Here is a 26,760-nt window from a genome sequence, read left to right on the forward strand (position 1 = left end):
CTCACGTGCCTTAAATCAAGGTCACTATTATTAGAAGATTGAACAAACAAACATTAAACAGTATGCTCATTTGATTTAAGCTGACTACTTCATTTAGACTCTGAGTTAAGACTTCTTGGAATTCAAAATAGCAGAAAAACAAAGACTCGATTTGCTTGGATAACTTGAAGTGAAACTTGATGTAGGAAGCTAAAGTTGATAAAGACCATTACTAATTGTTCCATGAGCTAGCTCCTTCCTTGTAGCCAGATCCTTAACAATGCAACAATCTAAATAAAACTCAATGAACACAGACTTATCCTTGGTTAGCTGAGATATGGAAATTAGATTTTTGGTCATATGTGGAACACAAAAAAATGTTTAAAAAAGAAGAGATGAGGTTTTAAGAATATTCAAAATATTATTGCCAATTTCAATGATGGTTAAGGGTTGCCCATTACCGATGAGCAGTTAAGTTGTACCTTTGTGCTCCATTTTATTTTCAGGTTGTGAGTAATTGGTGTAATATGGTTTATAGCTCCACTGTGTATGTACCAAGAGTTGTCATGACTAGCATTAGTTAAGGAAGAGGAGTAAAAGGCTTGTTGACCTTTTCCAGAAGATTATTGTTGAGTTGGGTTATTATTGGGTTTTGTTGGTTGAAACCACAAACAGCAGCACAAAAATTGATATTAAAATGATGATAGCATTTAGCAACCACATGTCCCACATGATTACAAAGCTGACAAAAAGGACGATTTCCTCTTCCACCACATCACACACGACCATGACCACAACCACAAGGTGAGAAACCACGATTCTCAGTACTATTTGAGCTTGGTGGACCACTGATAGTAGTAGACCATCGAAATTGAGCAGCAAGATTGGCGCTAGGAGAAACCATATCACCATTTCTTTGAGTGTTGAGTTGTTAAAATTTCATTTCTTGGCTATGTAAGAGGAACTAAGCTTCTTGAGGAGTTATGGGGTCTAGCCATGAGGTGAGGGTGATGACCACAAGGTCATAGTCATGATCCAAACCTCCTCGAATGTACAGAATCAACTGCTCATCAGAATTAAGTTGTCCTGCAACAAAAAGGTTGCAACACCCTAACTATTTTAGGCATGTTAGCGTGATCTTTAAACTTACTTTGCAACTCGTTGCTAATCAACGAGGTTATCGAAAATCGTGATAATTCAAATTTTGCTTATTCAATTAAAAACATAAAGTTACATACATATAAAATTCTGGGATCCATTTACAAAAAACATTTACAAAGTTAACTATACATGTACAAAAGTCTGTCGCCTAGCGACTGTACAACAAAAGCCTTGATGTCCCAAGATCGTATGCTCTAGGCCTAACTGCCCGACATGTACAATCTTCATCCACTCGCTCTCACGGCTGCTTAGCCTTAGCCTTGACCTTATCTACACATGGAAATAACAACGATGAGTCAACAGACTCAGTAAGAAAAGCATAAACAATAACACAGCAATAACCCAGATTATGATTAGACGCCCATACCCTCAATCATAACCATATCCCCGTGTCCAACACAGTACTGAGTGTAAAACATTCGTACGATAGTATTATTGACCATAATATCAGCCTATACTCGTTACGCTAATCATACTCTAGTCGTACCGATGTGATATCATCAAGTAGTACGGTACTATCGACCATAATATCAGCCTAAACTCAGTACGCTAGTCATATTCTAAGTGTACCGATGTGATACTGTCAGATAGTACAAAAGCCAACATACATTTCTAATGTAATCTAACAGGCTTAACTAACATGCACACTAAACATGTAAATACATATGCATATCATTTGTAACGCCCTAATGCTAAGGCACGCTACAGTAATTTTTCAATATCATTGCTATCTTTTCTAATCAAAAGCTTACTAAAAAATTGTGTCAAATTAAAACTTTTATAATAAATATTAAATTTAAAATTTTACAAAATCATTTACAAGTACCGGGATCCCGATTTTAAAATTTTATAAAAAATACAAAAAATACATAACCAAGTCGCACAGCGACTACAAAATAATAACCCCAGATGTCCCGAGACCGAACACTCCAGGTCACGCTGCCATGACATGTACAACCTCATCTCTGCCCATGCTCACTCCTGTTCAGCTTTTTCCTTTCCTTTACCTACACATAGAAGCAGAACTGTGAGTCGACAGACTCAGTAAGAAAAGCATATAACATATCATATAATATCGACTTGTATCTAGGCGCCCATACACCTATTTACAAGGCATAACAAATGAGTAAGAACGTTCTAACTAAGATACGACCATGTACCATGTACCACATGCACTCAGTACTACCATCGTACTAGTGTAGGTAGGGTATGAACCGCACCTTGAGTACTGTTAAGTGTTGTACCACATACACCTTGTACCTTCTCATACTAGTGTTGGTAACACCTTGATGTACTCTTCAGACATCATACACTTTACCAATGCACTCTGTACCGCTACCGTACAAGTGTTGGTAGTGTATAAATCACAACAAGAATGCATATATATTAACACATACATACATTCGCATATTCATATCACACATTATAACCAGTTCTTACCTCCTTTCCAAATTCAAGTGAGTTGGCCGACCTGAACGGAAAGTCTCGTGCTGGATGGATGCTCTAATCACATATTAAAACTTGGTAAATCAAATGTCCGAAACCCTAATCCAGGAAACCCGAGTCTACAACTCTAGGCTCGGTTATAACCACTAGGAACTACACTATCTCAGGAAACAGGGAAACACCCAACTAAGGCACTGAAATGGGCGAGAATTGAGAAAACATGTTTTTTGGGGAACCTGCCAAAACCGTTAACCAGTTTTACAGGTACTGGTAAACCAGTTTCTACCGGGATCCTGATTTTAAACTTTTATACAAAATACACAAAATACATAACCAGGTCGCACAACGACTACAAAATAATAACCCCAAATGTCCCAAGACCGAACAGTCCAGGTTTCGCCGCCATGACATGTACAACCTCATCTCTGCCCAGGCTCACTCCTGTTCAGCTTTTTCCCTTTTCTTTACCTATACATAGAAGCAGAATTGTGAGTCGACAAACTCAGTAAGGAAAACATATAACATATCATATAATATTGACTTGTATCTAGGCGCCCATACACCTATTTACAAGACTTAACAGATGGGTAAGAACGTTCTAACTAAGATACGACCATGTACCAATGTACCACATGCACTCAGTACTACCATTGTACTAGTGTAGGTAGGGTATGAACCGCACCTTGAGTACTGTTAAGTGTTGTACCACATACACCTTGTACCTTCCCGTACTAGTGCAGGTAACACCGTGATGTACTCTTCAGACATCATACACTTTACGAATGCACTCTATACCGCTACCGTATAAGTGTTGGTAGTGTATGAATAACAACAAGCATGCATATATATTAACACATACATACATTTGCATATTCATATCACACATTATATACAGTTCTTACATCCTTTCCAAATTCAAGTGAGTTGGCCAACCTGAACGAAAAGTCTCGTGTTAGATGGATGCCCTAATCACATATTAAAATTAGGTAAATCACATGTCCGAAACCTTAATCCAAGAAACCCGAGTCTACAACTCTAGGCTCTGTTATAACCACTAGGAACTACACTATCTCAGGAAACAGGGAAACACCCAACTAAGGTACTGAAATGGACAAGAATTGAGAAAACTGGTTTCTCGGGGAACATGCAAAAACTGGTTAACCGGTTTTACAAGTACTGGTAAACTGGTCAACCGCGGTTCCTCCCAAAAAAACCTCCAATTTTCTCAAAACTTGTCCAATTACCACCAAACTTTCCAGAGTACCTAAATAGGGTATACACAATATATTCCAACCAGAAAATCTCAAAAAACTCACTGAATTAAATTATGTCATTAAAGACCTAAACTTGAGTTTCAAAGCTCAAGCTTGCTCAATTCTATCACCATACATCAAAACTAACTTTCAAAGCTTAGAATCAACATAAATAAAGCTCACAATTCGAATCAAATACAAATCAAACCCTAACAACCCTTAATTTTTAAAATCACATACTCAAACTAACCCAAAGCTTTAAAATACATATAATCAAGGGTTCTAGGGTTACCTTAGCTTCATCCTCTATGAATACCTTGCTGAAAACGCCAAGAATTAGCAACAATTTCCTAGTTCCTTGCTGGTTTCGAAGAGAGAGAGAGAGAGAGAGAGAGAGAGAGAGAGAGAGAGAGAGAGAGAGAGAGAGAGAGAGAGAGAGAGAGAGAGAGAGAGAGAGAGAGAGAGAGAGAGAGAGAGAGAGAGAGAGAGAGAGAGAGAGAGAGAGAGAGAGAGAGAGAGAGAGAGAGAGAGAGAGAGAGAGAGAGAGAGAGAGAGAGAGAGAGAGAGAGAGAGAGAGAGAGAGAGAGAGAGAGAGAGAGAGAGAGAGAGAGAGAGAGAGAGAGAGAGAGAGAGAGAGAGAGAGAGAGAGAGAGAGAGAGAGAGAGAGAGAGAGAGAGAGAGAGAGAGAGAGAGAGAGAGAGGGTTCTTGCTATTTTGGTCTTTTTTCTTATTTTTCTTTTAATTTCTACAAATGAAAGATTACTTGTTAGTACATTAACCTTAGCTGAAGTAATCTCATGCTAGGTGTCAAAATCTAAGGCAGCCACCACACTCCCCATAAACCAAATTACTAAAATGCTCTCACTTTCATAAATTAAGCATTTTTAAGACTAGGGGTAAAATGGTCAAAAATCATAACCCCGATCAATCCCGATACTCTATTTCTTCAAACATACATCCCGCTAAGAAATAAGGTTCTAGACTTGCCCATGTGATCAAACTAGCCAGCCATCACATTTTGCGTTGTTTCCAAGAAAAAATTGTAAAAATAACATATTTCACATATAAGTCAAATAATACTACTAGAGTTTAATAAAATTTCCGGAATTGAGAAATTTTAACTCTAATGCCCATTTCTAGCAATGGGGCCCACGCATAATTAAATTGATAAATAATTATAAAAATATCAGAAATTAGTGTTAATTGTCTTTACTAATCCAAATTACTAATGTGGTTATTACATCATTATACTAATTTTACCTCGTTTACGAATTCAGGTGTGCTGGCCAATCTGAGAGGAACAACTGCTCGGTGAATTATAGACCCCTAAATCACATCATTCACAACATAGATAAGTGACACACGAAATCACTTTTGGGGGACTTAAACTAGAAACTAAAAGTTTCTCTATCGATAACTAACATTGCAATACCCTAAATATCACAAAAACTGGAAAAATTAGGGTTCCCAAAACTGCCCCAACCGGTAGACCGGTTCCCCAACTAGAATTCTAGTTCTTTGGGTTTTCCTAGGGACCAACCGGAATTCCAATTCCTACAGGTCCCACTGAACTGGTCGACCGGTTCAGTGCAGGAAAACTTCAAAAATTCCTAACTCACTCAAATCAAACCCAAATCAAACCAAACCTTCCAAACCTGTTATTTAGACCATGAAGAATATATTCAAGGCAACAAAGCACCATAAAATGCACAGAAACAAAATTCACCATGTGAGAGCAAAGTTTGAGCTCTTAACCTCAAACCTTGAGCACACCTCACAAACAACCACTAAACCATCTCAAAACAATATTTCTAACGATAACTTAACTTCAGAAAACTACAACAAACACTAACAGCAACCACAGAACTCTAACACTCAAATCATGCAAAACTCATAACTTAAAGCTTAAGAAAACTAAAGAGAAAGGTGCAAGGAACCCTACCTAGACTTGAAATCACTAAACACTTGCTGGAATTCCTAGAATTGGTGAAGAAAATCCAAAGCTCTTGCTGGTTTCTAGGGCTCATGAGAGACAGAAAGAAGAAAATGGAAAGAGAGTGTATTGATCTTTTTTCTTATTTTAATAAAATGAATAATAGAATTAGGTTTTATCTAATTAACTAAAGGATAAAATCAGCACATAAATCCCACTAATGTCAACTAAAGGACCAAATCACAATTAGACAAAATAACTATTTTGCCCTCCACTTAGTCAAAAAGTCATAAAAACACTAAGGGGTAATTTGGTCATTTCTAAAATCTCGACTATTCCTGACATTCTCAATGTCTAACTATATTACGCCGCTATACTAACAATACTAAAATGTCATTCTAATAGCCAAACACCACGTTCCAATGTTGTCAGACACAAAACATGTAAAATTATGAAATTCCATATATGCCATATAAAATGCATTTTGAATTCAAATAAATATCCATAGATTAATAATTCAAAACTAATATGTAAGTTTCATAAATAAACCCTAATTATCTGCTAATTTCCAAATTAAAGTTAAACGGTCTTTATACAATTATCCTCGCCTTAAGAGGATTTCGTCCCCAAAATCTAACCTGAACAACTCTAGATATTGAGCTCTCATGTCGGACTCTAACTCCCAGGTGGCTTCCTCCACCTTATTGTTTCTCCAGAGTACCTTGACTAACGCTATGGTCTTATTCCAAAGGACCTTATCCTTTCTGTCTAGGATCTAAACTGGCTATTCTTCATATGATAAGTCTCGTTGCAGCTCAAGATTTTCATAACTTAGTTCATGAGCAGGGTCTGAAATGTATTTCCGTAACATGGAAACATGGAATACGTAGTAAACTACTGAAAGAGCCGAAGGCAAAACTAAACGATATGCCACTTGTCCAACCTTCTCAAGAATCTCGAAAGGTCCTGTAAATCTAGGGCATAATTTGCCTATTTTCCCAAAACGCATGATCCCTTTTCATTGGAGACACCCGTAGAAACATATGATCTCCTATTTGAAACTCTATATTTCTGCGTTTCGAATCTGCATAACTCTTTTGCCTACTCTGAGAGGCAAGCATTCTGGCTTTAATCTTCTCTATTGCTTCATTAGTCCATTGTACTAATTCTGGACCCAGATATTTCTTCTCCCCTGTTTCATCCTAGTGAATGGGAGATCTACACTTTCTGCCATATAACAATTCATAGGGAGCCATCCCTATCGTACTCTGAGAACTGTTATTATACAAGAATTTTATCAACGGTAAGTACTTACTCTAGGAGCCCTCGAAATCCATAACACAGGCTCGTAACATATCTTCGAGTATCTGAATTGTCCTTTTGGACTGTCCATCAGTCTAAGGATGGAAAGCTATACTGAATTTCAGCTTGGTACCCATATCCCGCTATAAACTCTGCCAAAATTTAGAAGTAAACTTCGGATCTCTATCTGAAACTATAGACTTTGGTACACCATGTAATCTTACTATTTCCTTCATGGACAAATCAGCATACTTATCTACTGTAAAGGTTGTTTTAACTGGTAGAAAATGTGCAAATTTCATGAATCGATCTACCACAACCCAAATTGAATCAAATAAACCCGTGGTTCTAGGTAATCCAACCACAAAATCCATGGTGATATCCTCCCACTTCCACTCAGGAAGTGCCAACGGTTGTAATAAACTCGTCGGTCTCTAATGTTCATCCTTGATCTGCTGACAGGTTAGGCATCGCGATATGAATTCTACCACATTCTTCTTCATCCCGCTCCACCAGAAGTAAGGTTTAAGATCTTGGTACATCTTGGTGGTGCCAGGATACAAGGAGTATGGAGTGGTATCAGCCTCTTCAAGAATTTCATTTCTAATTTCTGCACTACTTGGAACACAAACGCTGGCCTTAAACAATAGTATCTCACTATCTGACACTGTAAATCCTCTAGCTCGACCAGTTGAAACCTCTTCCCTGATCATCACTAATTCTAGATCACTTATTTGACCAGCTTTAATTCGTTCTAACAGTTCAAATTGTAGTGTCAAGTTATGAAGTTTGCCTACAACAAACTCGATGCTTGATCTGACCATGTCTTTTGCTAACTGAGGTGAAATCTGAATCATGCGAGTTACCTGCTTGGGACCCTTCCTGCTCAGGGCATCGACCACTACATTGGCCTTCCTATGATGGTAAGGGATTTCACAGTCATAATCCTTAACCAATTCTAACCAACGCCTCTGTCTCATATTCAAGTCTTTCTGAGTAAAGAAGTATTTGAGGCTCTTGTGGTCAGTATAAATTTTACATTTCTCTCCGTAGAGATAATGCCGCCAAATCTTCAAAGCAAACACTACTGCGACAAGTTCTAGGTCATGAGTCGGGTATCGATGTTCATATTCTTTCAACTGGTGAGAGGCATAGGCAATAACTTGATCGACCTGCATCAGTACACACCTCAGACCCTGTTTGGATGCATCACAATAAACCATGAACTTTTCTTTATCAGAAGGTAGGGCTAACACTGGAGCTATGATTAATCTCTATTTTAGTTCCTGAAAGCTTGCTTCACACTTATCTGTCCACACAAACCGCTGATTCTTTTTAGTGAGCTCGATTAAGGGTGTTGAAATTTTAGAGAACCCTTCTACAAACTGACGGTAATAACCAGCCAGACCCAAGAAACTTCTAACTTATGTAACTGTTTCCAGTCTCGGCAAATCCTGACGGATTCTATCTTTCCCGAATCCACTTTGATCCCATCTTTGCTAACAATGTGTCTAAGAAAGGACACCTGAGATAGCCAAAACTCACACTTCTTGAATTTGGCATACAACTTATGTTCTCAAAGTCGTTGTAGAACCATCCGGAGATGTTGCTCATGCTCCTCTTCTGATTGAGAGTACACAAGGATGTCATTGATAAATACAATAACACAAATATCCAGGAAATCCTTGAATACTCTATTCATTAGTTCCATAAAAGTTGCGGGAGCATTGGTCAATCCAAAACACATAACTAGAAATTCATAATTTCTATACCTAGTGCGAAAAGCTATCTTTGGAATGGCCTCCTCTTGGATTCTCAACTGATGATAGCCCGATTAGAGATCAATCTTTCAAAAGACCATCTTCCCCTGGAGTTGATCAAAAGATCATCAATCCTAGGTAAACGATCCTTGTTTTTTACTGTCAGTTTATTCAATTCTTGGTAGTCTATACACATACACAAAGATCCATCTTTCTTCTTGACGAACAGTGCAGGGGCTCCCCAGGGTGACACACTAGGCCATGAAAACCCTATGTCAAGCAATCCCTGAAGCTTAATTTTTAATTCTTTAAGTTCTACTGGAGCCATTCTATAAGGGGCCTTAGAAACCAGTTTTGCTCTAGGTGTCAAATCAATAACAAAATCAATTTTCCTTTGTGGTGGTAAACCCGAAAGTTCATCAGGAAAAACATCAAAGAATTCCTGAATCACCTTGATGTCCTCTGGATGAATTGACTCAGGCCGAGTGGTATCCCATACCACGGCCAGAAACCTAAGACACCCGTCTCGTAACACTTCTCTCTGTTAGTACTGAAATTATTGGGATTCGAGATCCCTAAACCGATCCAACAAAAACAAACGGTTCCTCACCCTCTGGTTGGAAGATTACCATCTTCCGCTTACAATCAATAATGGTTGAGTACTTGGATAAGAAATACATTCCCAGAATAATATCAAAATCTGTTAAACCCATTTCTATTAGGTCAGCACTCAACTCTCTATCCTCAATTCTGATCGGCATAGACCTAATCCACTTTTTGGAGATGGCTGATTCTCCGCCACGCAGTAGGGTTCCAAACCCTGTATCATAACTATCATGCGGTCTACCCAATTTACTAAAAATTTTGGCTGCCACAATGTAATTGAGTTTAAAATTTGGACAATATATCTATAATTTTGAGTTAATGTTTGAATGTTTAGAGTTACTATATACTTAGTACAAATTAGCTTAACTTAGTTAAATAAGACTCATTCTATATATATGCGCGTCTCGTGGCCATATCAAGAAATTATTTAAAATAAAATAAACAAAATACGACCGAAGGGGGAATTATAATTACAATTATATAATATCACTATAAAAAAAATCATACTTTTAGTCACAATAAAATTTGTGGCTAAAAGTAAAAATGTTGTGACTAATTATTAATTATCATTCCTATGATGTGACTGAAAGGTCCGCGCCTAAAAATATTTATCATAAAAATTACAATTTGTTGTGACTAAATGTGTTTTAGTCACAATACTTCTTGGAAATAAAACTATATTAATGACAACCTGTATCTAAATACTATATTTTAGTCATAAACGACTTGTTGTTGTGACTAAAAGTCACATTTAGTTACAAAAAATTGATGTTGTGACTAAAATATTATTTTTATTATATATTCAATAATCAAAAGTGTCATATAGTTTTAAAGTTCAAATTCTATTATCTATAACCTTAATAAAAATGACAATGTTCATGGGCTTTTTACTATTGAATTATCAAAAGGGATTTTTACATGGTATACTGTATTTTTGCATTTTATTACTTTTATACTGCTATACGGTAGAAATTACAAAAATACTGTTCATTTATACTATCTTTTATACTGCCATACTGCCACTTGTCACTTTGAATGCCTTTCTCTATATTTTTTTATTAATTAATTTTTTAAAAAAATTGTTGATGTGATGCTCATGGTCAAATCATGGCAGTTCATATTTTTTAAAAAAACTGATAAATAAAAAAAAACTATATATTATATTTGTTTCATAATTACACGTTATCCCACATTTCATCATTTCAATTTTTTTCATCATCTTAAGTTATTCATCTCCCTCACATGTTTATCTTCTTCTTCATGTTCTTTTTTTTTTTTTTACAAATCCATACAATTGTGCTTGAGCTTTAGCCCTCAAGATGTGCTTGAAGAGAGAGAGCGAGAGAGAGAGAGACCAGTAGACAGAGAGCCTATCCTTGAGAATATCTTCAAGAAGAACAATACAGAAGAAGAAGAAGAACAGTAGACAACTCAAGCTTTCTAAGTAAAAAAAATCTCTTCTTTTCTTTATTTATTTTTTCTAGAACAACATAAACTTTACTGAGTTTTTGCTGTTTTTACTAATTATATTTTTTTTTTCTTTTTTTGAGTTATAGTTAGCTCTAGTTTTTGTAAGTAGTTTGTATTGTTTGATGGCTCTGATGGTTTATTTTGTTATTGTTTTATTATTGTTTTAATGTTATTTTACTGTTGTTTTCTTTTATTTTTTTATCTCATTTTTTTTAAAATATTATTGTGTTGTCGAGTGAATTTCGCAACACCAAATTATATTATTTTATTAATATCAAAGAGAATTTTATGGGTAATGACAAGTGCGAGTATTCAACTTAGAATGGCGAGTACTCGACTGGGAATGGGAAAATAATCAACAAAAACTGAAAAATAACAGTAAGACAGAGAATTATAGTGGTTCAGTCAGATTATGATCTGCTTAGTCCACTGTAGCAAGGGATTCGTAGGTGCCATTTCATGGTAGATCACCTCTTTATATACAAAGCAGGTGTCCAATCGGTTACACAAGGATCACATTCATTGCTAATCCATCATTTACATATTGAATTGCAATAATTAAACCCAAGCAACGTTAACATTAATAAATGAACGACAGTTATCAAGTCCATCAACGTATGCGTCTTTCACATCTGCAAGTTGACTGTTCATGTTCCGTTGTTGAGCTCGCAAGGTCATCAGTACGTTTGGAACGTCTGCACCCTTAGGTAATTGCCTCTGGTAAACATCGCGTGTTTAGCTGGCAGAGCCTAGACATGCGAATCTATATTGGCTTGTCAGGGCTATTGGGTCGTTGGGACCAATATCGCATCATAGAGAGTTGGTCTCCATGCTTCCGCATAAGTATAGAGGAGATACTCGCATACGTCTTGACACATGCGAGTTGGGGTCTACCCTGCATAATGCGAATTACGGTTATGCGATCTGAATTACGTACTAGCAGTATCTCGCTGGCTTTATCCTGGGCGAGGTTTAAACATCGAGGAGTCTCTCATGGACATTTCAGCTTTCATTGGAAATCTGAATATACGTGTCCTTTAAATAGGAGTCTGGTCTCGAGTTTCTAGGTGAGAGAAATCTCACTATAACACATGCCCTTAGTTTCGCGATGTGACAGGTGCGGTCACAGAGGGAAAATATTACTCGAGAGACATGTGAAGGGTTGTCACGAGGAGGTGACCTTTTGGTTGTCCCATCGAGGGTTTCAAAAAATGACGGCTGCAATTATTACCTTTTATTGCCTTTATGGTGCTACGTCACAAAAAAAAAACTCCTCGGTTTTCGTGTAGGCGTGGCCATCGTTGGCCGTTGGATTGGGCGACCTTAGGCATTCCAGTTGCCACGTGTCGTGATCCCAATTAATGAGGGATATGGGTATTTAAACCCTTTGATGCGAATCAAATTCCCCATTTTTCCCTCTTGTTTCTTAACTTCCTTCTTCCCTCCCTTACAGAAACTTCAAAACCATTTTCACCTTTTGCCCAGATTTCTACCGTTTTTCTAAAGCATCCTCAATCTCATAAGTAATCGAGAGCAACCGCAAAAACAACTTGCCAAAACTAAAGGTTAGTTCCATTGCATTTTTTTTTTGTTTTCTGTGTTCGAGAAAAAGTGTTTTTCCTGGGTTTTGGTATTTTGGGGCTTTTTAGGAATGTATGTTTGTAAGGGATATGCATGAGGTTACGTTTTTTTGGGTGAGAAACTGGGTAATCTTATGAAAAAATGACCTGTAATTTGGAATAACCGCATACTGTGTAGGAAATATTTAAATAGACGTTGTTTCATACTTTGAATAATCGCGGGTATTCGGATAAACAGTTCGAATACTCGCACACTGACAGAATTTATTTACTTCTGATTATTAGCTAGATCTTTTAGGATTTTATATGCTGTGGGTTGGATTTCGAGAATATTAATCGCTATTCCAAATGGTGGGTGTGTCACAGTATTCTAATGGTCATATATGCGATTATATGCCCCTTGAGATACTGAGATACACCCAGCCATTTGCGACATGCGTTAATATTCAAATGAGCGTACTCCTTGGCTGATAGGTAGTCTCAGAACGGTGGGAGTAACTCAGTAATTTCAGGGTCATGCTTGAGAACGCATGCCCCTTGAGTAACTGAGTTTCTCCCAGCCGTTTCTGGAGATATATCACTTGGCCCAGGATGCGCGACTTACTCGCATTTCAACTCGCATACAAATGGGGCGGTCAGCATTCGTAAGGATGCTGACTTTTCTGGCAACTGCGATTTCATAGTTTTAATGCGGGTAAGATCACTTATTTTTATTTTTCACACATTCATCACGCTGAAAAGATATTCTATCTTTTAGATGAGCGACTTGTCGGATAGCCAGCAGCTCGGCTCGGGAGGCCATGCATTTGATGGCGACGATGACCAGGAGGAAGACAGCTTTCTCCCAACCTCGATTTCAGAAGAGGAGGCCGCACCAATAGCGCTAGGCCCGATGTCCTCTGCAGACATCGAAAGAATGGTGCAGGAACTTGCCGAACCTGGGACCATCGACATTCGAGACAGCGAGTCCACGGTGTCGGCCCGCGACTACCTTATTCATTCGAGGCACGCTCCTGATGTCGAATTTGAGGAGATGGACGATGACTGGACGGCCCCAGCTCGCGAATCAGGCGAGGATGAAGAAGAGGCAGAAGGGAGTGGGACAGATTCGGTCGATGATACCCAGCTGAACGAGCCCTTTGCGTGCGAAGATCTGATTTCGAGGGTTACCAAATCAGACTTCACTACCTTTACGAGGTTAAATCTGTTGCGACTTGCGTTTCAGCGACCTAAACTGACCCAAAGGGCGCATCTCCCTTTTACAAACCCTGCGATTATTCCCACAGAGGATGTGGTAGTCTCAATACCCATTCTCCGATGTGGGGTATCGGTCCTCTTCCATCCTTTCATCGCAGCCATTCTTAGGCGATACGATGTATCACCTTTTCAACTAACTCCAAACAGTTATCGCACTGCCCTAGCCTTCTACGCGATGTATATACGTTCATAGGGCTCCCTCAGTAGAAGAGTTCAGCTATTTCTACGACATAAAAAGCGTAGGTCTTCATAACGGTTTCTACTGCTTTAGCAAATGGGCGACTTCTGAAATCAATGGAGTAGAAGGAATGGTTTCGAACATGGGGGACTGGAAATTGAAGTGGTTCTACGTCTTTAAAGTCCCTGGGATTAGAACCGACTTTAATCGCAGACCTAGTATGTTGCGTGTTTTTTAACTTAGGCATTTTCTGAATTACTTTGAGATCTCATGCTAACTCGCTCTTTCTTGTTCTCGCAGATAGACCAGCTCGACCGGCGCTCGACGCAACTCGCAGAGAAACAGCCGAAATCCTTGGGAGCCTTCCGGTACAAGATCGCGACTGGCGATTACTGTGTATGACTGCCAAGCTGCGAGAACACCAGCTGATTCCAGAGAACGCAAGTCTTCAAAGAGAGCCAGTATACAAAGAACCGTCTGAGAGGCAACAAGAGCGGATAGACAAACGCCTCTCCAAGCAAACTTCTCGACCAGTCTCAGGTAATTTATCTCTTGTCATAAACTGATGTCTTGAGTTTTATTTATACTTATCTTTTATTTATCTTCACGGAGATGACTTTTCTGAAATCCGCGCCTGTCCTTAAAATCAAGCCGAAGAGCGGAACAGCGACGACATCGCCCGTTGTCGCCCAGAAGAGGAAGAGTGATGTGGTGGCTACCCTTGCCGCAGACTCTTCAAAGAAGCTGGCTAAGACCACGCAGGACAAAGGGAAGAAATTCCTGATCGAGCCAACCGTCCGAGCCCGCGACTTCCTGGCTATGCAGGAGAAGTTCGTAGGCGAGGAGTTCATATCCAAGGCGGAGAAGATCCCTTCTGAGGAGCTTGTTCTGCGTTCTGTGGAGTTGGCTTCGCAGTCAATGACCTTGTTCCTGAAAGCTATCGCTGCTAGCTCTAAGGAAGCTGACTCGCTGAAGAGGCACACTGCCCAGCTTCAGGAGAACATAAAGAGGCTGAAGCAAGAGGCGGCTAGAAAGGACAAAGAGCTTGAAGAAATTGGCAAGGCTAAGGAGCAGGCTGAGCTCGAGGCCAAGAACTCTCGGGCGAAGATCGAGGAGATGACTCGCGACTTGGAGGTCGAGAAAGAGAATGGGAAGAAACAATATGATCAGGCAGTTTCTGATTATATTTACACCACTCTTTCCAAAGTCCCAGACTTCGACTTCTCGATTCTCGGAGCAGAAGCCGCTGAGATGGCCGAGGCTTTTCGTGCTATGTCGCCCACTCAAACTCAAGGTGGTGAAGGGAATCTTCCTGAAGAGGTCGAGGGTGCGGATGCTGAGGAAGCCGAGAACGAGGTCGTCAGCAAAGTCGCAGATGAGACTGCTCCTGTTGTTCCAGATGCTTGATTTTCCTCTATGTTTAAACTGTTATGCTTTTTAATTTTACTTTTTTAGTTTTTATGCGGTACAGGGGTACTCGCGCTTTGTACTTATACAAATTTGCTTTTTACTTTGGACAAATTTATATCCTCGCGGGGATAATTATCCTTTAACATTTTCGCAGTACACGGGTACTCGCGTTTTCAATATATATATATATCTGCGACTTTAATTACAGCTTGGTGTAATAAGTAGAAATATTTACAAGTCTTTTGATAAAATTTTGAAAATTTAACAATCATGAATCAATTTCCTTTATATAATCAATAGTACATTCTGGCATATATACCCCCCTATACTTAGGATTTTTTTTTTTTTTATGAAAAATATCTAAGTATAAGTACAAGAGTGAACATAGTTTAATAATGCGAGTACTATTGATAATATAATTTTAAACTCTCGCCATTCCAAGCTCGTGGAATCGCAGTTCCATCGAGTGTTGCGAGTCGGTATGTGGCATCACCAATTTTTTCTGTGATGAGATATGGTCCTTCCCAATTATCCCCAAAGACCCCATGTGACGGGTTTTTGGTATTTGGCATTACCCTTCTAAGGACCAAGTCTCCTGCTCGCAGGGCTTTTACTTTCACCTTGGAGTTAAAGTATCTTGCAGTTCGCTGCTGATAAGCCGCATTTTTAAAGTGCGCTTGGTCACGCTTTTCCTCCAGAAGATCAAGGCAGAATAGCTGTTTCTCGTTGTTCTGCGAGATGTTGAAAACATCCTTGCGTAGGGAACCTGCCCCAATCTCAACTGGCAACATGGCCTCGCACCCATAAGAAAGTGAGAAGGGTGTTTCGCCAGTTGTAGATCGAGGAGTTGTATTATAAGACCATAGGACTTGCGGTAACTCGTCTGGCCAAGCCCCTTTGCGATCTTCTAGTTTCCCTTTAATGGTGTGCTTGATTATTTTATTAACAACTTCAGTCTGTCCATTGCTCTGCGGGTAACCAACTTCGGAGAATGCCTTCTTGATTCCCGAATTGTCGCATAGTTGTCGCATCTCTTTGCAATCAAACTGTCTTCAATTGTCTGAGATGAGTTTGTGTGGAATGCCAAAGCGACAAATGATGGAGGTATAGACAAACCCGCGCAATTTTGTTGTTGTGATGGTTGCGAGTGCTTTGGCTTCGGCCCACTTCGTCAAGTAATCTACTGCGACTACCGCATATTTGACTCCACCTTTCCCTTTAGGTAACTCGCCGATTAGGTCAATCCCCCATATTGCAAAGGGCCATGGACTTGTGATAGAATGGAGGTTACTTGGAGGTTGGTGGGTATATGTGGCTATTCGCTGACACCTGTCACACTTCTTCGCAAACGCGAGAGCATCTTGTCGCAAGGTTGGCCAGTAATACCCTTGTCGCATGATTTTTAATGCAAGGGAGTTACCTCCGGTATGATTGCCACAAATCCCCTCGTGTACCTCACGAAGTATGTAACCACAATCCTCTCCGCTAATACATTTGAGAAGAGGTTGACTAAAACTTCTGCGATACAACCTTTGGTCATATATTACATAACGGGCGGCTCGCTGTCGCAACTTTCTCGCTTCTATTTTATCATCAGGCAAGAGCCCTTTTTCCAGATATGCGAGGATAGGAGTCATCCAGGTAATCTCCTGAACAATATCTATTTCCATGATCACTTCTTGACTTATAGTTGGATGAGCCAATACGTCTACCGGAATCACATCGAGCAATTCGGCTTCTCTAGTTGAGGCCAAACGGGCCAATGCGTCTGCGTGTGAATTTTGAGCACGCGGTACTCGAGACGCGACTATTTTTTTGAACTTCTGCATTATTTCGCAGACAATGGCTAAGTATTTAACCAATCTCCCGCCTCTTGCCAGATATTCTACATTCACCTGGCATACCACGATTTGGGAGTCGCTAAAAGCCTGAAGATACTCGACTTTCATCTTGAGAGCGAGTTTCAATCCTGCGATTAAAGCTTCATACTTGGCTTCATTGTTAGATGCAGAAAATTCAAAACGTAAAACAGCGTGTACCTTAAAATTATTGGGACTGATTAACAAGATCCCACTACCAGAACCTTCGCTATTTGAGGCTCCATCGACGTACAATGTCCACGTCTCTCTGTTTGCTATAGCAATGTCGCTTCTGTCTTCCATGAGTGCTACCTCGGTGCTGGGGAATTCAACTATAAAATCTGCCAAGGCTTGCCCCTTGATCGCAGTTCTTGGTTTATACTTGATGTCGAACTAACTCAACTCTATCGCCCATTTTAACAATCTCCCTGATGCTTCTGGTTTCGCTAGAACTTGTCTTAAGGGGTAGTTCGTCAAAACTTCAATGCTGTGAGCCTAGAAATAAGGTCGCAATTTTCTTGATGATATTATCAAGGCGAAAGCCAACTTCTCCATTTGGGGATAACACGTCTCGGCATCCAGTAATCGCTTACTGACATAATACACCGGGTATTGGCATCCTTGGTCCTCGCGTATTAGTACCGTACTAATCGCATATTCCGAAACGGCTAAATAGATGGATAGGACTTCACCGGTCAATGGCTTTGACAAGATCGGAGGTTACCCCAAGTGTATTTGTAAAGCTTGAAAGGCCTGCTCGCACTTTTCAGTCCAATGGAACTTTTTGTTGCCTTTCAAAATCTGAAAAAACTCCTTGCACTTATCAGAAGATCTGGATATAAAGCGGTTTAAAGCTGCGACTTTACCTGTGAGGCTTTGAACCTCCTTTGGCTTGGTTGGTGATGGCATTTCCACCAATGCCCTGATCTTCGCGGGATTGGCTTCTATTCCTCGCTGATTAACCATGAACCCAAGGAATTTCCCAGAGCCAACTCCAAAGACGCATTTCAGTGGATTTAAACGCATCTTATACCGTCGTAATATATCAAACATGGTCTGTAAGTGGGCAATATGATCCTTCGCATGTTGAGATTTTACGAGCATATCGTCAACATATACCTCCATGGTTTTTCCAATGAGATCTGCGAACATCATGTTCACTAGCCTTTGATAAGTCGCACCTGCGTTTATTAAACCAAAAGGCATGACTTTCTAACAGTATAATCCTCGATCAGTAATGAACGAGGTATGCTCCTGGTCTGGTTCATACATCGGGATTTGATTATATCCTGAGTATGCGTCCATGAAACTCAAGAGTTCGTGACCTGCAGTGGCATCAACAAGCTGGTCAATGCTAGGAAGGGGAAAGCTGTCTTTGGGACAGGCTTTGTTTAGATCTGTAAAGTCAACACATGTGCGCCATGAGCCATTAGGCTTTGGCACGAGTACGGGGCTCGCTAACCAGTTGGGGTAAAACGACTCCCGTATAAAGCCACAGGCAAGGCGGCGGTCGACTTCTTCTTTTAGCGCTTGGTACCTCGCGGGGTCTATTTTGCGGCGCTTTTGTCGAACACCTCGCACCTCGGGGTCAATGTTCAAGCGATCACACATGACTTGCGGAGATATCCCGACCATATCTGAGTGTTTCCAAGCAAAAACATCAAGATTTTGCTCAATTGTATCTTCCGCGGCTTGGGCTGCGGCGGTGTGATCGAGGATTCTTGGATCCAAGTCTGGTTCATCTATATGTGGCACTTCCTCGATTCTGAGGATCTCCTGGCGAGGAGGTGGTGCCTCCAAAAAGTAGATAACATTTACCGTCCTTTTCTCTGCGAGTTTAACTGCTGCGTTGTAACATTCTCGCGATTCTAATTGGACTCCCCGCACAGAACCTACTCCAGCGGGAGTAGGGAACTTCATTGTCAGATGATAGATCGAGGTTATGATCTTCATCTCTTTCAGGATTGGTCGACCAATTGCGGCGTTATACGCTGAGTACTGGTCGATTACTGCGAAATCTGCCATTGACTTGGCATCGTCATCGGCAGTTCCCAAAGTGATTGGGAGTTTGATCATTCCTTTTATTGTTATGACATCTCCCGAAAAACCATAAATGCTCGACGTCATAGGTCGCAGATCCTTCTCCTGCAACCCCATTTGTTTGAATGCTTGGAAATTCAGCAGATTCACTGAACTCCCATTGTCGACAAGTATGCGATGGACATTATCCCCGCCAATATTGGCGACTATCACTAGTGCATCGGAATGCGGGTGATGGACCCATCTCGCATCACTCTCCATAAAGGTGATGTCGTCGCATTCTTTCTTAAACAGCTTCTCGGGCCGCTCACTAAGATTATTCACATTGGTAAGCGGCTTCTCCTTGGCTTCTCTGGCATATCGCTCTTGTGACTTGCGAGAGTCCCCTGCGATATGAGGTCCTCCAATTATACTCAGGATGTTGCGTGGTGTTGTGGAGCCACTCGCATTCTGGTTTTCTCCTTTGTCATCCGCTTGGGGACGACTTTCCTCGCTCTTCTTATACTTGTCGAATTTCCCTCTCCGGATTAGCTCCTCGATTTCATCCTGCAAGACCCAACATTCTAAGGTAGTGTGACCAATATCCTTGTGGTACTTACAGAATTTTTTAGGGTCTCTCCTGTCGCGATTTCCCCTGATGGGGGCGGCTTCTTGAAGACTCTGTTTCTTTCCTCGATTGCGTAGATATGGTCTCGGGGGACTGTGAGTTCAGTATAGTTGACGAAGCGAGGTCCACCTTTCCTTTTCGACGAGGATTCCTTCTTTGGAGGAGACTTGGCCAACTTTGGACTTCGTTGTCTCCGCGGGCTGCGTCTTCTTGGGCTTCGGCCCCTGGAGTTCTTCCCTCGTGGACTGCGAGATCGTGACCGCGGTATAGGTGACCGGGGCTTGTCCTTCCCCTTCTCTAACTCCGCTAGAGAATTCTCGATTCTCTTGTGAGGTTCGGCCATGGCAAAAATTCAATTAAGGATTCGGGCCTTCGAGCCTGTAACGTAACTCTTTCCAAAAGTCGGTCCTCGGCAAGATACCTGTTATCAGCATGCAAACAAGCGAAGACTCGGGAGCCTTCTCGACCTTTGTTACTTCTGCATTAAAGCGTTTAAAATAGTCTTGTAAAGACTCACCAGGTTCTTGTTTGATATTGGCCAAAGTCGTATAAGGTGGCCTATACGTCATTGTGGCTTGGAAATGTGTGAGGAATAAGTCGACGAAGGTTTCCCACGTCGATACCGATGCCTCAGGTAATTGGGTAAACCAATCATGTGCATTCTCCTCGAGTGTTGCCGCAAGAATGCGGCACTTTGCGAGCTGTGGTACCTGATCCACTTCCATTATAGTATTAAATTTTTCAAGATAATCTATCGGGTTGGAAGTACCTTTATATTTGAGGGATTCGGATAGACGAAACCCTTTTGGAAGTTGAGCCTGTCGCACTTCTGTAGTGAAAGGTGAGGTACCATGCAACGTATATATAGGCTTTCGTTGCTGCTCGAGCATTTTCAAAGCCTGCAAAAGCATGCTTTGGTCAATCCCTCCAGCCGCAGGAGCCGGGGCTGCTATGACTGCGGGAGTCGCAACTACTGCGGCGAGATTTGTTGGGACATTGATCCCAGTGGTCGCGATCGGCGCGGTAGGCGGGTTATTATAAGTATTGGCACCCTGATCGTCCACATGGGGATCACGGAGTGTCTCAGTATTATGCGGGACGCGAGAACGTGCCCTGAAAACTGCGTTGAGGTGATCACGCAGATCACCTCGATGTACCTGATAACGTCCTTCCTGTTGTGTCTGCACAGAGCCGGACCTTGTGTACCTGCTTGGAGTGCGACCATGCGATGACGAAGAGGCTGACTCTGCGTCGTTGTCTCTTGATGGTCGACTGCGAGGATTACGGCGTTCAGGGTCTTCATCAGCTTGTGTGCTTTGGTTTGGATACCATGCGGATTGATCCCTTGACGTTGGATGGTTCAGGTCCAAACCTTCAGGGTTGGTTCTCCGTTCCCTGCGTACACGGTTAGTATGACGTCTAGAAGTCGTTACCTGAGGGTTATCGGTGCGGATAGCAGGAACTCGAGGAGGGCGTCGGGCTCGGTTTTGTCCATCTACTTCGGCCTGTAGTGCGCGCAGTTGATCCTGAATCTCAGCATACTGATCAGTGGTGAGCTGGATCATTCCCTCGGATACCACCGCCGGAGTGACGGGGGGAAAATGCATGGTTGCTGGTGGCGTGGATGTGTCCCCGACTTGAGGGTCAGTCGTTTCTGGGAATAGGTTGAGGGGTCTGATATTGCTTCTCCCTACTCCGCCATTAATGACGTCTACAGGTGGCGCTCCAGCTCCAGATAATGGTACGTTCATCATCCCAATGTTGATGGACCCGTTGTTAGCTCCACCGTTGGCGTGATTTCCAGCCATGATGATATTGTTCTTTGAAATGAATGAAATCTTAGTCGAATTTCCCACAGACGGTGCCAAATGTTGTCGAGTGAATTTCGCAACACCAAATTATATTATTTTATTAATATGAAAGAGAATTTTATGGGTAATGACAAGTGCGAGTATTCAATCTAGAATGGCGAGTACTCGACTGGGAATGGGAAAACAATCAACAAAAATTGGAAAATAACAGTAAGACAGAGAATTATAGTAGTTCAGTCAGATTATGATCTGCTTAGTCCACTGTAGCAAGGGATTCGTAGGTGCCATTTCATGGTGGATCACCTCTTTATATACAAAGCAGGTGTCCAATCGGTTACACAAGGATCACATTCATTGCTAATCCATCATTTACATATTGAATTGCAATAATTAAACCCAAGCAACGTTAACATTAATAAATGAACGACAGTTATCAAGTCCATCAACGACAGTTAACATTAATAATTTTTTGTAGTGTGCTCGAAAAAAACCATAAAACAACATATTAACAACCATAAAACAGTCGTTTCTAGAAAACTCAATATTTAGTTTTCGTAACTCCTGTCCAAGTCAAATCTTTAATTTCTCCAACGTCACAATACCTATTTAAATAATTAAATTGAGTATTGTAACAGTTTTTAATATTTAAAAACTTATCTCATTAATTTTATAACTTCCATATATATATATATATATGTAATAATTCACTTAATTATATATTATCAATTATGATCTTTAAGTTATAATCTATTTTATAACTTCTCATATATTACAACTTTTATGTATATTTATTATACTATATATAATATAATATAACCTCCACCACATAATATATATTAATCTCATACTAATATATAATGTATATATCACAATTAAATATTTTAATCTAAACTATATTATAACAAATAATATAACATTAGAAACTTATATTTTAGCTACCGTAAATTGAATTACGTCCATATGTGTGTATATATACATGTATATATATATGTTTCCATCTTCCTATGGTTACTTAACGTTGAAGTATTTACTAATTAAAAACAAATGGATGACATAATTAACCTAAAGCTTCCTTTAGTAAAATTAGAATATATATGTGCTAAAGTACAAAACAATTATATAATTGAAAAAAAAAAAAAAAAAACCGATGATTAGGGAGCATTATATATAATTATAGTGCTTGAAAATTCAAACCTAATTTGCTGAGTTTTGCTTATTTGTTTTAATGTTTATATATGTTTATTATTTTCAAATATTCATCAGCCGCTAATTGACAATAGGCCGATTGACTAACCCCAAATAACTAGAACAAATATTTAAATACACATATTAATTTTTATATATAAATATATATATACACTAAAAAGTACACTAACTCTAGTGGATTTTCTATATATGAACTTGCATATAATTATATGTATATATGAATTAGTAAGTAGTATATAGAAATATTTTCAGCAAAAAAAATGTAGTGTATATTTATCAATTATTTAAATATATAATAATTAATTATTATGTAATTTTCTTCTATTTGAAGCACACAAGTGGGCTGTACATAGTTCCAACCCGATTACACCAGGAGAGATAATGAGAATCAAAGATAAAAAAGGTTAAAAAAAACTGTGTATGTGAGAGAGAGAGAGAGAGAGAGAGAGAGAGAGAGAGAGAGAGAGAGAGAGAGAGAGAGAGAGGGCATGCAGCTCCTTCAAGAAGAAGGAGTTTGTTTTTGTTTAGCTAATATATATTAAGAGCTCTTAAGCCAAGAAGATGTGCAAAGAAGAAATTAGTTTAAAACATATTTTTTTTAGATAAATGGTCGACACGGAAACAGCGCCCACGTTCCCCACATATCTTACTTCTTTTCTTTATTCATCTCTCTCTCTCTCTCTCTCTCTCTCTCTCTCTCTCTCTCTCTCTCTCTCTCTCTCTCTCTCTCTCTCTCTTAAAAGATATATAAATATATATATAGAACAAGTACCCTGTTGACAAAATGTTGTGTATTACCCCAAGAAATAAATATATAAATGTGTACATACATACAACCCTCACTTCTCTTGTGAACCTCCATAAATACTCTTTATATATACTCACCATATGCCCTACTCCTTTTCTCTCTCTCTCTCTCTCTTCTTTATTATTACCCCATCCTCTCTCTTCTTGATATCAACACAGCCACTAATCTAAAGAACACCACTATAGTCCCCCTATCCTTATTTCATCTCATCATCATCATCATCTTTCGTTATATACATAATTACAAATATATATGATCATGGTACGTATATACTACTCTCAATTTCTCTTATTAATTCCAAATGTGTATATAATTAATTTATTGTAATAATCAAATTAATTATAATAAGTTGAATTTTTTGTATACATCAGGGATATGAGAAGCCTGCATGGTTGGAAGCTCTATACAGCCAAAAATTCTTCGCTGGGTGTTCTTATCATGAAAATTCAAAGAAGAATGAAAAGAACATATGTTGTTTGGATTGTTGTTTGAGTATTTGCCCTCACTGTTTGCCTTCCCACCGATTCCATAGACTTCTCCAAGTTCGTCGTTATGTCTATCATGATGTCGTTCGCTTGGAAGATCTTCAGAAACTTATTGACTGCTCTAACGTTCAGGTTACGTTTCTTAATTAATTCTTAATCTTATAATTATTCTCCTATTATTAATAATTATCTTGTTACTAATTTATTACATATATTATTGATTTTGCATAATTTAGGCTTACACTATAAATAGTGCAAAAGTAGTGTTTATCAAGAAGAGACCTCAAAATAGGCAATTCAAGGGGTCCGGTAACTATTGCACTTCTTGTGATAGAAGTCTCCAAGAACCTTATATTCATTGCTCCCTTGGCTGCAAGGTAATAATAATAATACTAATATGTACATTTTAGTCCAAAATTTGATCATATGATCTATATATTAAAAATATTTGTACATATGTAACTGATGTTTATAGCTATATATATACTATGTGTATATATTGTGATCGATTATTACAGGTGGATTATGTGCTCAAGTACAAGAAAGACTTGTCTCCATACCTAAGGAAATGTAATTCTCTACAACTAAGTCCAGACTTTTTGGTTCCACAAGACTACATGGGAGATGATGAGACTACAAATGAGACCCCTCACTCGACCATAGTCGACAGTGACGAGCCAATGAGTTGGTCATCTGGGTCGTCAGGCTCAGAGAACATGAGCAATATGACTTGTACTACTCTTCATAATCATCATCATCATCATCATGAGATTATTGTGAGAAAGAAGAGAAGTGGCCTTAGTAAATATAATCTTTGTGCAAGATCAGCTACTAATAATAATACTAATAATAAGGTCGTTGTATCAGATAATGAAGACATGGCCACTAGCATGATCAGTAGAAGAAAAGGAATTCCTCATAGATCTCCTATGTGTTAAGTTAAACCATCTCTCTTCTTGTTACTATTAGTACAATTATTATTTTTGAATTCTAATGATAAATTTGACTGAATGATTCAAATGCTTTAGCTCTCTTTCTCTCTCTCTCTTTCATTGGAAGTTTAAGTTAATTAATCACTTGGTCGGGGTGTTTTGTCTTAATGGTATCACGTGGTTCCCAATTCCAAGTTATGGTTTTCTAAGGTTTTTGCATGTTTCTATATATATAATTTAAATGTGCCATTAAATTATTATATCATATACACTTATATTAACTAAAATCATATGTATCTTGTACGGTGGTTCTAGATAGTAGATACTCCTTGAGCAAAAGAAAAGATAGTAGATGCTCACATTTTATTAAACAATTTCACTTTTGCAAATTGTGGGCTCGACGTATATATAAGTGAATTTTTACCAATTAGAATAGTTATATATATACATACGGGATACAAAGTATTTATATTTATACTTATATATATACATAACTACTTTTACCTTCATTTAATGTATGCATGTATAAATATTTTATAAAGTGTCGGAATAGTTCTTCATGATCCATGCATGCATGCTTATATATAGCATGAGTGTACATTTTATTTGCTCCTATATGAAAATCGCATATATATATAGTAATATAGAGAGAGAGAGAGAGAGAGAAACTTTAAACTATATATTTTGTATTCCGGTATAATAGCATATCATGACCTTTTGTGTTATAAAAAGGTACATACATTGTTAAAACTGATCCGCTAAATCTGAATTCAGTTAAAAGGAAAAAAAAAAATTGCACTAAAATTTTATTTACAAAATTACTGATTTGGGACAATTATGTAGATCTCGAGCAAGCCTTGGACCATCACTAATGATTTAAAGAAAGAATAATTACATAAAATATTAATTTCTGTAAAAATTTTACATTTTAATATTAATTTTTTTTTACATTTTTACATTATTGTATAAAAAAAAATAACAAAAAATTCACATAAAAAAACAAAAAAAAAATAATATCAAAACAACAACAAAACAACATCAAAATAACATAAAAATAATATAATATATAAATAACAAAAAATCAACAATAAAATAACAAGATACAACATATAAATACATAAAAGACCGTATTTTATGTAAATAAAATCTAAAACACTGTAAAAAAATTAAAAATTACTCTGTACAAAACATATTTTTGTATTTTTTTGTTGTTTTTGTATTTTTTTTTTAAATTATTCCATTAAAATATATGCTAAATTCACTACAAAAAATCTTATTTTTAATTACAATAAAATTTGTGACTAAAAGTAAAAAAACTTGTGACTAAAAGTAAAAAACTTAATTGTGACTAATTATTAATCATCATTTTTGTGTTGTGACTAAAAGGTCCATGACTAAAGGTATTAGTCACAAAAATTACAATTTGTTATGACTAAATATACTTTTGTAGCCACAATATTTGTTGTGACTAAAAATAAATTAGTGACAACTTGTATCTAAATTATTATATTTTAGTCACAAGTAACTTTTTGTTGTGACTATAAGCCACATTTAGTCACAAAAAAATTACATGACTAAAAGTTTATCACTAAAAGTAACTTGTTTTTTAGTGATTTTGTATAAATTTAATAAAATGTTATATTTAGTACACTTTGTGCAATTATGCTCCAATAGATT

At 38.5% G+C, this 26,760-nt stretch overlaps 1 protein-coding gene across 1 annotated transcript; it reads left to right on the top strand.

Moving 5' to 3' along the window:
• The first annotated feature begins 23,659 nt into the window (after positions 1 to 23,659).
• LOC115695331 (protein RGF1 INDUCIBLE TRANSCRIPTION FACTOR 1) lies at positions 23,660 to 25,229 on the top strand. The gene is made up of 4 exons (XM_030622405.2): positions 23,660 to 23,927; positions 24,038 to 24,283; positions 24,388 to 24,528; positions 24,670 to 25,229. The coding sequence occupies exons 1-4, from the start codon at positions 23,919 to 23,921 to the stop codon at positions 25,087 to 25,089; spliced, it is 816 nt and encodes a 271-aa protein (XP_030478265.1). The 5' UTR covers positions 23,660 to 23,918; the 3' UTR covers positions 25,090 to 25,229.
• The last annotated feature ends 1,531 nt before the right edge of the window (positions 25,230 to 26,760 follow it).

This window comes from Cannabis sativa, chromosome 6 (genome assembly GCF_029168945.1).
Source record: "Cannabis sativa cultivar Pink pepper isolate KNU-18-1 chromosome 6, ASM2916894v1, whole genome shotgun sequence".
Classification (NCBI taxonomy): Eukaryota; Viridiplantae; Streptophyta; class Magnoliopsida; order Rosales; family Cannabaceae; genus Cannabis; species Cannabis sativa.

Excerpts from the sequence above, each read along its gene's own strand:
- LOC115695331 (XM_030622405.2), top strand. Across the intron at positions 24,284-24,387 it reads TTGACTGCTCTAACGTTCAG|GCTTACACTATAAATAGTGC; the intron begins GTTACGTTTCTT and ends TGCATAATTTAG. Across the intron at positions 24,529-24,669 it reads ATTGCTCCCTTGGCTGCAAG|GTGGATTATGTGCTCAAGTA; the intron begins GTAATAATAATA and ends CGATTATTACAG.